At 39.5% G+C, this 14,138-nt stretch overlaps 1 protein-coding gene across 1 annotated transcript in view; it reads right to left on the reverse strand.

Annotated features, from left to right (window-relative positions):
* Positions 1-205: 205 nt before the first annotated feature.
* LOC111527687 (epithelial-stromal interaction protein 1) overlaps positions 206-14,138 on the reverse strand; it is an 82,971-nt gene continuing 69,038 nt past the window's right edge. The window contains exons 7-8 of the mRNA XM_031934028.1: positions 9,396-9,495; positions 206-2,606 (exon numbers count right to left, since the gene is read on the reverse strand). Coding sequence (XP_031789888.1) covers positions 2,598-2,606; positions 9,396-9,495 — 109 coding nt within the window. The 3' untranslated portion in view covers positions 206-2,597. The remainder of the gene's footprint in view (positions 2,607-9,395; positions 9,496-14,138) is intronic.

The raw sequence follows: 14,138 nt of genomic DNA on the forward strand, positions 1-14,138 counted from the left end.
CTGACATTCCTGGTGATGGGGTGGGGGGGGGTCTCTCCTGGCCTGCTCCTATCTGCCTATCTACTATAATACAACTAAGCCCAGTAGTAGAGGAAATCCTTTATTTTGTTAAAATAGGGCCACTGGGTAGAGGTTGTTGCTTTGCTTTGCACATTTGAAGATCTATCAACATAATACCAAGAACAAACCACGAAGGAAAAACTGGTAAATCCAAACATAAAAGTGTTTAAAAGTTTATTAAATATTTTATTACACATCTGCATTGCCTACGGTTTCTATAACACACACCTTACATTGGAATGATCTGTTTCTTGTTTTTATTTTCTACCAAAAAAAAAAAGGACGTTAAAATTAAGTATAGAAATGGTGGAACTTTGGGATTTCCTGTCCAGAGTTATCTACGAGTCCGGTTTTATTCCAGCTGATTCAACATGGCAGATTAAATGTGAAAAGCAAAATGGTGGGCTCCCTCAGGCAGCAACTCTTACTTCTTTCCTGGTTACATCTGCCTACATAGATAATTGATCAAGAAAGATGTTTACACCCCCACACATATTCTAGATAGTTTTGGTCATGAAGTCATAAGCTTCCATATCTGTACAATTTTTAAAATATGGAACTACACATTTTCCAAACACAAAATCTTTGTTTGGGAGTGGGGGGTAGGCCAGGCAGTGGAGGAGAAACTGACACCAACTTCCCTGAGAGCTTCCAAAGTAAGAAAGCATCGCTTTTTCCTTCATCAACTCCTGGTTGCATGCTGGAAAATGCAGCAAGTGAGGCACACCAAGCATAGACACAAAAATCGGAACACAACGGTAAGGTAGCCAGGTTGGCAGGTGTAGGGCCAAAGTGGCTGCACACCACCACGGTAAAATGTCTGCTACAGCCGCACATTTACAATCACTTTGGTGATGTTTCCAACACAGGCTGGGGGATTGAGATTCCCCCATATAAGGCAATGACAAGGATTTCAAATGGACCAAACATTTTATATTAGTGTCAACAGCATTAACACAGCTTCATCTGGCAGAGGAGACGCAACCAAGAATATCTGCATTATTTACTCCAGAGACATTGCCTGACACCATCTGTTCTCTGTCACCCCCCACCCACCAATGTGGCGCTTTCCTAGCGCACCCTTGCCCAGCTCTGTGAACCCCTCAGTTATGTATTTTGGCCCAAGAATTTCAAATCCCCATGTTTTCCTGAATAGAGATTTGGAAAGTTCATTTCAACAGAGTGATTGGTAACACAGAAGATCTCTTAATGCCGCAAAGTATTATTAGTTGTCCAGCTGCAAAGACGATTTGTTGTGTTTACCTTTATTCTAGGATTGAATACAATGCTTTCGCTATACAACGTGGTGGCTGGGGGATGGTGAGGTGGAGGGGACAGAGGGATTGGGCTAGATTACACAGCATAGAAAATCAATACCCTTACACTCTAGGGTCTGGAACTGGTTCAAGGTCACAGAAGTGAATAAGAAAGCCAACTAACCAGCAGTAGGAAATAGGTTGCGCAGAGCAAAGAAAAAACAAATTTCTGAAACACCTACAAACCACATATGATGTCTATATTTGTGTCTAGCTGATTTGTATACAAACATTGACCTTTCTGGAGATAAACTGTGCCCCTCTGAAAATCACGGTAACACTATTAGTAAGTCAAGACCAAAACAAGAGCCAACAGTCATGACAGTACTATATTTCATCTATATGGCCGGGAAAGGGGAATTAAAATGAGGCCCTTCAAGAGAGAAAACCCCAATAACGTGTCATTAAAAATAAAAATGACCGATTTGTACAAGAGTAGTTCAAAATTTATTTATAAATTTGTTTAAAAGAATATAAGACTTTTTTTCTTTTGTGCATATTTGTACCGCAGATTAAGAAAGTAGGGATTAAAATCTAAAAAGACCCCCAAAGCTTTCCAAAACCTGATCTGAGAATTAGATAAGAATGTGTCACTTAGAAAGACAAGCCTAATGCTAGCATTAGGGATAGCATTAGGAGATATACCTAATGTAAGCGACGAGTTAATGGGTGCAGCACAACAACACGGCACATGTACACATATGTAACAAACCTGCACGTTGTGCACATGTACCCTACAACTTAAAGTATAATAAAAAACCAAAAAAATTTCATAAACAAAAGAATTCATGGGGCAGAAAATGTAAGGGGTTCTGGAAACAGAGAGTTTGAAAGTCCAGAAATGAGCTATAAATAAACTGTTGCTAAAAAAAAAAAAAAAAAAAAAAGGCAAGCCTGTAGCACCCATAGCTCTGATTAACCTGAAAGCATCAAGCGACTTCCTCTTTTTCTACCTTACCAACATTAATTATACTTCCAATTAGAAAAATAATGTAGCATTTCCCTGGCAGTAGAGATTACATGAGTTCAGTAATCAGCTCCTCCAAACATGCATAAATGAGGACAGGGAGAAGCCAGTCACTCCTGACTGCACCGTCAAGTGTGTGGGCAGTTGAAATCAAGGTAAAAACAGTGAGGCTGAACAAAATCACATTAAGAAAAAGCATCTCACGAGGCTTTTCGAGGTCAGTTGATGAAGGCCAGATAGGAGTCAATATTTTCTCATATACCCTGGAAGAAAAAGAAAACGAAAATTACCACAAGCAGCAAAATAAAATTCAAAGCCTTTGTAGTCAAAAATGAAGTTCCTGTAAAGAACGCTCTTACTGCATCAAGCTAAAATGACCATTTTTTAAAATTAACAACTTAAATGACCATTGAAACTATTTTCTTTCAAGTCACATTGCATTTGATTCCCAAAATAGTCTTGGCCAATGATGTAATGGTTTGTCAAGTGATGTCTTATTGGCTGTGTTCTTAGACTAACAGAGGTCACAAATAATATAGTTCGAAAATGTTGTCACCCACCTGCACAGTTACAGCAAGGACAGGATGAACACATGTGGAACAGAGCAATTTAAATGGAAATGTCTCAAGTAGGGTTATGTTGTATTATGCAGGAGAAAGGTGACTTCTTTTCTTTTTTCTTTCTTTTTTTTTCTGAGACGGAGTCTCGCTCTGTCGCCCAGGCTGGAGTGCAGTGGCGCAATCTCAGCTCACTGCAAGCTCCGCCTCCCGGGTTCACGCCATTCTCCTGCCTCAGCCTCCCGTGTAGCTGGGACTACAGGCGCCCGCCACCTCGCCCGGCTAGTTTTTTGTATTTTTTAGTAGAGACGGGGTTTCACCGTGTTAGCCAGGATGGTCTGGATCTCCTGACCTCGTGATCCACCCGTCTCGGCCTCCTAAAGTGCTGGGATTACAGGCTTGAGCCACCGCGCCCGGCCGAGAAAGGTGACTTCTAAGAGGACCTTGAGGTAGGGAGATAGACTAATGAGTCTCCACTCACACCATGTGCAAAGGGTCAAGAGACCTCCATCAAGCCTTCTGCAGTGCTGGGCCACGTTATGTATGGAATACACACTATTGGCTGTTTCTTCTAACACTTCAGGAAATTAAAATCTCAGGTTGCCTCATTGGTCATAGGAAATGCTGAACTGCCCTTGAAGACATAGGATTAAGAGTTTCCACAGCATCCCAAAGAGCCTCACCTGCTGTATCAGAGGAAATATCATTTAAAGGGATTTTTTTTAAGTGACCCACCTTAGGTGCCTCAAAAAAACTAATAGAGGACCCTAGAAAAATCAAAATGTACTTTTTTTACATACAAAAGCAATTATTGAAGAATAAATGTATATGTTAAGAAATATGAGAAGACTGATTTAAATTAACAATGATTAAAAAATAGTCCACCTAACATACACACTTATTGGGGGCCTACTGCTTAAGTGTCTATATGACATTTCAAGAAGCCGCTGCTTCTTTCCACGGCTTGGTTTTATCATAATTTCTGCCTTCCTCCTTTTTTTCTCTGGCTCTGACTTTTTACTGGTTCTGCTATTTCCTCCAAGCCTTTGTGAATTGAGGCATAACTTTCCTCTTTCATTCCTTGGAGGAGCTCAGTCCTCATCTATCAGTCTTTAAATGGTGACATATCCTTAATTTAATAGTAATTCTAATATATTAATATAAGTTGTTAATCTATATATTAATTGTGTCCACTTGTTATTTGCAAAACATGTCCTAAATAAAAGTTTAATTTATGTCCTCTCTTCTTACTTTTGTATGATATTCTTTTATGAACAGATGTTTTAAATTTTAATCTAGGTAAAGTTACTTTTTTGGTTTTTTTTTTTCTTGGTTTATACCTTGGGTCTTACAAAATCCTTTCTCAGTTCTATTTTATAAATAGCCTGTCTTATTTTCTAAAATGTAAAAGTCTTCCTTCCTATTTAGAAGCTTTAATCCACTTAGAAATGTTATGAATTATGTCGGGACCTAACTCCATGTAAGTACACAATGGTCCCAACAGCATTGGTTGAACGGTCTGTTTTCTCCCAGTGATATGCTCTACCCCTTCTGTCATACAAAAAAATTTAAAACTTCAGAAATGTTGGGTGTGCTGGTGCCAATTGCATACCGCACTAAATACACAATTAAGTTCCTGTCTATACTTCTTTACCTTTAGGAGTGAATTGGTTACTCTTGGTTCTTTGCTTTGATTACAATTTATTTGAATCTATAACTTATTTGAGAGCTCATTCCTATCTATTAACAAGGTATCACTCTTCATTTATTTATTCCACAGTATCTTTCTACAAAATTTTAGAATTTTTGTTCTTTTTTTCTTTTTTTTTTTTTTGAGAAGGAGTCTCGCTCTGCCACCCAGGCTGGAGTGTAGTGTAGCCATCTCAGCTCACTGCAAGCTCCGCCTCCCGGGTTCATGCCATTCTCCTGCTTCAGCCTCCCAAGTAGCTGGGACTACACCCGCCACCACGCCCGGCTAATTTTTTTTGAATTTTTAGTAGAGACAAGGTTTCACCATGTTAGCCAGGATCATCTCGATCTCCTGACCTCGTGATCTGCCCGCCTCAGCCTCCCAAAGTGCTGGGATTACAGGTGTGAACCACCGTGCCGAGCCAATTTTAGAATTTTTTAAAAAGGGTCATGCATATCTTTGGTTGGATCTTTTAATTAGATTTATTTATTCCTAATGTGTAGAAATGTAGTTTTTACATATTGATCTTACATCTACTAACATTGCCAAGTGTTTTTTCCTTCTAATAATTTGAATGTAAATTCTTTTGGATTTTTTATGTAAATAATTGTATCATCTATGATTTATAAAGGTTTTTTCCCCCTTTTCAATCTTTATATCTCTTATTTAACAGAAATGTTTTTAATTTTTTTTTATTATTATACAGTTTTGATCCCTTTATGAGGCAAAGAAATTTCCCTTCTATTCCTAGTTTGCTAGAAGACTTTACCATGAGTAGTGTAATTTAGCAAATGCTTTTTCTGTACTCATTGAGATGATCATATGGAGTTTCTTTTATAATTTATGAGGTGAATTATCTCAGTAGGTTTTTTGTTTTGTTTGCAATAAGCCAAGCTTGCAATTCTGGAATAAATCCTATCTCATCAGGACATGTTATGCTTTTTCATATTTATCCTGTCAAAATCTTGTGATTGTTTTGAATCTATGTTTACAAGTGATACTGAGTCTATTTTTTTCTATACAGTCTTTGTTTAATTTTAATTCAAAGTCACATTTACCTGCTTAATCATTTTGAATAATACTTCCTTCTTTTTAATCAGAAAAACTTTCTAGACATTTGGAATAATTTGTTCCTTGAAAGTTTAATAGAATTTTGCTCTAATATGTACAGGCCTGGTCTTTGTTTAATGGGAAGACAGAAAGACATTGCTGTTGATAGTGTTTGTATCACTTTGCGTGTCCACCAATGATGTGTAAAGCACCCTTTTCCCCACAGCCTTGCCGACAGAGTATATCGTCAATCTTTTAGGGTTCTTTTTGCCAAATAATTGATAAGAAATGGCATTTTGGTCTAATTCTTTTTCAAGTCTGCTTGGTTGTCTTTCATTGTCTCCTATTTTTTGCTCATTATTTCAAATCCAATTTTTATTTCATCAAATGTTTTTTAAATTCAGTATCTAATCATTTTAGCACCTGAAATCATCTGGCCCTCAGTCTGTCTGTTGTGTTTGTGATGTTGAATCACAACCACTTGTTTCCTTGCGTGTGCGGTAAGTTCCAGTTATTGTTTTATGCCTGGGATACGTCAGTGAACACAACAATCCAATGGCCCCGCCCTTGTAGAACGTGGAACATACATCAATCATCACAGGGAGAGGTGAAGAGTAAACAGTCAACAAAACGTACAAGGAAATTATGTTCTAAAAGTATGTTAGAAGTTGAAGAGTGCTATAGAAAAAGGGAGGGGAGCCTGGAAAGGGAACTGCAGGAGCCAGAGTGAGAGGACAGGCACCAGCTTTAACTAGGATGCCAAAGTAACCTCACTGAGACCGTGGAATTCAAGAAAGTAAATGAAGGAGGACAAACCATATGGATGTTATGGAGAATAGTATAGACAGAGCAGCCAGTGCTCTCAGCAAGAAAGCTGGTGTGGCTAGAGAGAAATGAAGAAGGAGAGCCAGAGGCCTAACAAGGGGTCTGGATCATGCAGCACCTGGTAGGCTGCTGGAAGGACTTCGGCTTTTACTAAAAGTGATTTGGGGGGTGGTGGAAGCCCTTGGAGGGGTATGCAGAGACAGAATCTGACTTCTGTCACTCTTGTATTGAGAACAGACTGTAGGTAAGTAATTGTGGAAGGAAGGAAACCATCTAGGAGACTACTGCAAGTATCTGGATGAGCACTGAGAGAGGCTGGAAGCAGGATAATGATGATGAGGATGGTGAGAAGCTGCTGAATTGGATGTATTGGGAAGGAAGAGTCAAGAGGATTTGTTGATGGCTAGCTGTGTGGGTGTGAGAGAGACATTGCACCATTACGGAAACAGAAAAATGTGCAGATAGAGCACTGGGGTAAAGGGGATCAAAGGTTAGGTTTTAGACATGTTAAGGCTGAAATGTGTATTACGTATCTTGGATAAGTAGAGATGTGTTGGGTAGGCAACTGGGTACACAAGTCTGGAGTTTGGAGGAAGGGGTCTGGGCTGGAAATAGAAACTTGGGAGTCATGAACATATAGCTAGCATCTAATTTCATAAGAATGAAAGAGGTCATCAAGGTATTAAGTGAACATCAGTTCAGAAAGTGGTCCAAAGCAGATCCCTGAGGCACTTCACTGTTGAGACGGCAGGAAGATGCAAGGAGTTCAGCAAAGAGGAATGAAAAGGGGTTATCACAGAGGTATATGAAAACCCAGGAGAGTACAGTGTCCCAGAAGCTAAGTAAAGAAACAGTTTCAAAGAAGAGAGAGTGATTCACCATGACGAAGAATGGCGAGCAGTCAAAAGATGAAGATTGAGAAATAATCATTGGATTTTGCAATGTGGACACTTCTAGTGACCACGAAAAGAACATTCTTTTTGATGAGTAGATTCTAAAACCTGATAAGAGTGGGTTTAAGAAAAAATAAAGAAATTAGGGATAGCAAGGGTAGGCAGCTTTTAATGTTTTACTCTGAAGGAGGACAGAGAAACAGGGCAGTAGCAAGAGTTCAGAAATGTGCTATCAACAGAATTGATAACTGATTTATATTTTATGCTGATGGAAGTGTTCTAGTTGAGATGGAACATTCAGCAATTCAGTAGAGAGGAGAGAGTATTATTAGAACAAAGTCCCCCAGGAGGTGGGGAAGATAAATCATAAAGCAAAGCAAGCACAGCAGTGCAGATGTCTGGAGGTCAATAGAGGTGAAGGTGGGAGCCTGAGGAACTTCTCAGATTTCTCTTGCTGCTTCTTTTAAGTAAGGAAAGCACTGATAAGCCCTTTGGACTTGGATATGCCCATCCTACTAAAAACTTCACCCAATCATCCTCGCTATTACATCATGAGAAAACAATGGTCCTCTCTTTGATCTGTGAGGAATCTAAGCAGAGATTTGTGGCTCACTAAGGCCTGCCAATAGCTATCGATGAGCCAGATTGCCACATCCTCACGTCCTCAGAAGCCTGTGTGAGATCCATTTATACCTTCCCATCATCTTCCCCTCTGCTCCAGATAGATACTTTATAAGTTTTAAGAGCGGTTCCATAGAGAAGGAATGACAACCATACAGTGTGTTTCCAAGCCCTGACAAAATCTAAATTCCAATCGTATTTCACAACTAAGTTATACAAGCTTGGATAATGTCTGCAACTCACAATGGCCTATTTTCCACATGACTCCTACTCACATATTGTTACAAGACAGTATGTGTACATTGCATCTCACAATGCAAAGATCCTGCGTTTCAGTTATTTTCTCTGTTCCATACTGTCCCTACTCTGAATGCCAGAGTGTAACAAATGAGCATATATTAGGGATAAATAGATGCATCCAGGAAGCGTTCTCTGCAAATTTGCTTACGTTCAATTATCTTAAATATGTATACATTTGTAAAATCCATTCATCAATTTAAACTACTAGATTACTAGATGTCTTTCAAAGGTACATGCTATAAGATTTCTAACAGATTGACTTCTCAAACATGATCGTTGGTCTGTCGAGTATTTATTAAAGGAAGATCTTCTCTAGACTTTCTAGGTCAGCAAGCACTTGACGATTTTGTTGTATTTTTTACCAGTTTACAGATTTCTATCTGATGTGTGTGTATATAAAGGGAGTGAATGTGAGAGAGAGAAGGCAGTTATGCACTTGGACTTCAATTAAACTGTAAGGCCTATGGTCTTTAGTTTTTGATTTTATACACATTGCAAACCTCACAATTATATATATTCCAAAGATCTGGTGCTCCTTCAATAATATATTGTGCACACAAAATACATTAAACACATATTACAACACAGTTGCAAGGTTTTCATCACAGAAATATGTAAGGATATTTCATTTTTTAAAAGTGCCTTTTGCTATAGGGTTTTTAAAAAATCATTTTGTAGTGAAAAATTAACTACTGATTTCTTTGATGTGTTAGTTTGACCAAAAGAATGTATTACTAGAGAATGCTTATTATTTTTATAACCATATTTCATTTAAAATCTTTCTGAAAAAAAAATGTTCATTTGTTTTTTTGTAGGTCTGGGCAAGGGATGATAAAAAGCCTTAGAGTCCAGGCAATCACGCTGAAAACAAAGGGCAGGTGTCATTTTTTATTGTGATTGGCCAGAGCTGAAATCAGGACTTTCTCCCTCTCTCAGAAGCTATTGTGGAATTTACAGTAATCCCCCTGGCTGACTGCCCATCACACTGCTGAACAGCATAACAACAACAAAAACATAATATCTGGGGAGAAGGCCAAAACATATATTAAAAATTCTCATTGTTTTTATTCTTCAACATTCAAAGATGATTTTTTTAAGAGAAAAGAAAAAACTCACCCAGCTGTTACCGCTATTCATATTCCAACAGCCTCCAGATTGCTCAAGGCCACCTGGTTGACTTTTGCCTTGGAGTCGGTCCAGAAAAGCATTATTTACCCTTTAAAACAATGAAAAATGTGTGTGAGTAGAAAACTTGCTGCAGGGCTGAGAGATTTCTGAGAACCTAATGTGTTGTATGAACTGACCCTGGGGATAGCTTCCTGGCTTCAGCTTACAAGAAATCTACAGATACTTCTCTTCATACTAACCATATGACATGCTATTAACCGCTCTTTACTGGAGATGGTGCCAATCTTGGTTCAAGTCAAAGGGGGTATGAGTTCTTAACCTGAGAGTTTCAGGCACTCATCTCCTACCAGTTCAGCAAGACCCTAGTTCAAGAAAGAAACTACAGCCCTCAGAGTCATACTAGGTATGAACCTCAGAGGCTGGAGGAAAGACAGAAGCCTCAGCACCAACCAAAACATGAAGAAGAACCAAAGATAGCTCTATGGCATTATTGCTGCAAGATAGATGTCCTTCCCATGTTCCCTGCACTCCAGTGCCAGTCTTGCTAAAGTAAACCCCACACATGAAAAGCAGAAATGGAAGGTAGTAGGGTGATGGTTATATTATTCTATTTCTGGAGCTCGCTACCTTGTTGTTCACTTTATAATTAACCATCATAAATATCTGCTTTATGGACCTTTCTGTGTTTCATATTACAATTTTTAAATTTAAAATGATAAATCACAGGTAACACCATGCTCTGAGTTGCCCACGGATGGCTGAATAGAGTCAGGGACTTGGAAGCTGAAGAAATGGCACTGCAATAGGTACCCTATGATATCAACAGATTATTTAGGAAGTGCAGAAATAAGACTATAAGCTTCTTGGAAGCAGAAACACAATGCCTGGTGCATAGCAGCAAATATACATTTATGGAAGGACGGAAGGCAGGGACCAGTCACATGACTCCTGTTCAGTCATGAAGATAAGCAGAATGTGGTCATGGTGAGTGGCTACAGGCCGGTGACTGGGGAGATTTGGGAACTTTGAGGAAAATAAAGGCTGGGTGGCAAAGTCAAAGGCTGGAGGGGGTTTTTGTCTGTCTGTGCTTGCTCAGTGCTAGCTAAGATGCCATCCTTGTGTGGGTTCAGTTGCTGTTTCTCAACAACTCTAGGTCCCATCGGGCTGTGGTTCTACCTCAGCTATTGTAAAGCTTCTTTCCTGTCTTACCATAAAATCCATCCAAGTGCCATATTCTAGTCAGCCTGTTTCACTGCCAAGCTCCATGTTTAAGTCACCTTCTCTGAATCTGTCAGCGTGCAATAGAAGAGTATCCAACTTCGCTGGAGACTCGACTCTCAAGAAAAGGAAAGTGACCCTGCTCCCCATTAAACAACACAACCACTGGTATCCTGGACTGCCTACATGCCTGGGGCTGTTCTTATCCAGTCTTTTTTGTCATTAGCAAAGATGGGTTTTCATTCAGCATCCTCCACCCCACACCCAAACCACTGGAAGGCTTGTTAGCTCTACCTCCTGAACACATCCTAAATTCATGCTTTCCTTTCCATGGATACCATTCTAGTTTAAATTACTATCTCCTCTTCACCTTGCTAGTGCTTTCACTCTCACCTTCCGTAATCTAGTCCCCATACAACAACCTTACTAGATTATGAAAGAAATCTTGTCTTCCTTTAGCTTAAAATTCTCCCAAGACTTCCCATTGGTCTTAGAATAAAACTGGCTTATAAAATGTTATCTTGCTCCTGCCTACCTTTCCTCCCTCACTGAGTATTATTCTCTTCTTCACTCACTATAATCCCATCGCATGGGGTGAGGTGTGGTGGCTCATGCCTGTAATCCCAGTGCTTTGGGAGGCCGAGGCGGGTGCTAGACTTGAGGTCAGGAGACTAGCCTGGCCAACCTGGCAAAACCCCTATCTCTACTAAAAATCCAAAAATTAGCCCAGCACTATGATGGACACCTGTAGTCTCAGCAACTCAGGAGGCTGAGGCAAGAGAATCACTTGAACCCGGGAGGCAGAGGTTGTAGTAAGTGGAGATGACATCACTACACTCCAGCCTGGGTGACAGAGCAAAACTCTGTCTAAAAAAATAATAAAAATCAAAAATAAAATAAAATAATAATAAAATCCCATCACTTGGGACTCAAAAAGTCCAAGCTCATTTGCACTTTAGAGCCTCTGTGCTTGCTTCTCCCCTGTTCGTAGGCCATCTAAGTCCGTGCATCTGCCCCCAGTCTCTCTGTGGCTAGTTCTTCCTTTTCCTTTGATGTCACCTCTGCAGTGAGGCCTTCCTAAGTAATCTATCACCTCCAATTTCTTCCTTACTATCCCCTTGTGATATGGTCCTCACAGTACACATCACCATCTGAAATAACAGTGCCTTTGATTGTGGACTTCCATTTCTCTCCTCCAGATTATAATTTCCACATGGTCAGGGACCCCTTCTGCCATGTTTTGCCCTATTCCCGGGACCTAGAACTAAACCTTTATGGAACGTGACCCGATAATGTAGTTACTGAATGAACAAATCTTCCTGGCACACGTTCTTCACCCCTGAAAACGACATGATGAGTGCAGACTGCAAAACAGCTCACTGGCAATTGCTCTCAATTCACTCAAACCCTGCGAAGACCGATGCCTCGTCACGAAGACATAAGGTAATGTGATTCACTTTTGAGCATCAGTTACTAAGAGGACATCAGAGTGGTTGAGCACTCTTTGATACTATAGGAGTGTCCTCAACTTGCCTATGTCCACGGCAGTGTGAGTCAGCCAGAGATAATGGGGGGGGGGGGGAAGAGTTCTTCTCTCAATTCCTATCAAGAATCTAAATGGGAGGGAAAAGAACCAATTTCTGTTTTTGTTTAATAGTTTTAGAAAGTACATACAAGCTACTGCGGTCAAAGTCGTGCTCTGGGTTTTCTTCTGAGGGTTAATTTGGATAAAAACTATTATTCAGGGATGGTTCAAGTTTGAATAAATCAATTCAGTTCATCTCAGTTTTCACCTCATGGCCCAAATCCTTTCAAGTCCTTGACCCCCATGCTCTTCATTTCTCTCCAGAGTTTCTACTTGTCTTCTCCTACTCAAATACTTACAATGGGTCAGGTCCAGGTGCACTCAAGCTCATTACAGGTTCATTGAAAAGCTTGTCAGGAATCTCAAAGCTTTCTATTATAACACTCAGAGTTGAGTTTTCTGCAATGTGAACTTTTAAACTGTAGAAAGCACGTTGTCTTTTTGATGCCAATAAAAGTGTGCCTCTGGAGAAAACCTAATTTACATCCCCTACACACATACTATATAGCTTGTGGTGTTCCCTTGAGTAAGAATGGACACAGCTATTTTATTCAGAGTTCACTGAATATGTATTCTCACATGATAACATGGGAAAGCTCATGGCACACTTTAAAGGCAATACAAATGTAAGCTCTTTTCAAAAATTGATGAGCATAAAATATATATTTAATAACTTGATCACAGACTTCAAAACTAATTACTGAGTTTATTATCTAGAAAAATCTCTTCTTGGATTAAATTTGGAGCTATACATTTATTGGATCTATTTAAGTAGAATCAAAAGAAAGAGAAAATAACATAGAAATTAAACAGCCCCACCAATATTTAGGTATTCAGTAATATGGAAATAAAGAATGAGAGCCAAGATTCCTATAACAAAAAAGTTATCTTTTCCACCTCTAATCAAATAGCTTAGGTGTTTATTAGGTGCCCATCAAAGATAAATATTTCAGCAATGGAGCCTATTAATGTGACACATCACTATGTTTAAGATGCTTAAAGTCTTACAGTTCAATTAATCCTCAGAAGTCCAGAGAAATAACTGGCTACTACTAGCAATCAGTTTATAAATACAATAGCAAGTGTTTTTTTAAACAGAAAGTATTTTAAAGAAAAAATAGGCCAGGTGCGGTGGCTCACGCCTGTAATCCCAGCACTTTGGGAAGCCAAGGTGGATGGATCACCTGAGGTCAGGAGTTCAAGACCAGCCTGGCCAGCAGGTGAAACCACATCTCCACTAAAAATACAAAAATTAGCCGGGCACGGAGGCATGGGCCTGTAATCCCAGCTACTCAGGAGGCTGAGGCAGAAGAATCACTTGAACCTGGGAGGCAGAGGTTGCAGTGAGCCAAGATCCCACCACTGCACTCCCGCCTAGGCAACAGAGACAAAATTGAGACTTTGTCTCAAATTAGAGAGAGAGAGAGAGAAGGAGGGAAGGAAGGAAAGAAAACAGTAACAAAATAACTAAATTATGGCCTACTTTGTAATAAATAGTTAGCATCCTTCCCCACCACCATCTTACCCAACAATGTAGCCTAACCAACATATCAGAGTTTTGATATTTCCTTAAATAAGAGAAAAAATATATAACTCACATTTGTAGTTTTAAAACTATTTTGACTGGACTATGGGAACAACATAGTCCAGTCAAATAAATGTGAGCCCACCGCCCACAGTCAGAGGCACCATCAGGATAGGGCACTTCCACCGAATGCTTTTTAAAGTCTCTCATTTAGAAAATGAAACCACCATAACTCAAAAACACACTTTAGTGACAGTGGGAAGGTTAAATACATAAAAGAAGCCATTCACTATCAAAATAATTTGTTCCTTTAAATTGTGAAAACCCTTACATTCTTCTCCAAGATACTCAAGTACACCCCTAATGAACTCGAACAACCCGTGTCCCCTGCTAGAAATCTTAG

The sequence above is a fragment of the Piliocolobus tephrosceles genome, chromosome 14, assembly GCF_002776525.5.
Source record: "Piliocolobus tephrosceles isolate RC106 chromosome 14, ASM277652v3, whole genome shotgun sequence".
In the NCBI taxonomy this organism is placed as follows: Eukaryota; Metazoa; Chordata; class Mammalia; order Primates; family Cercopithecidae; genus Piliocolobus; species Piliocolobus tephrosceles.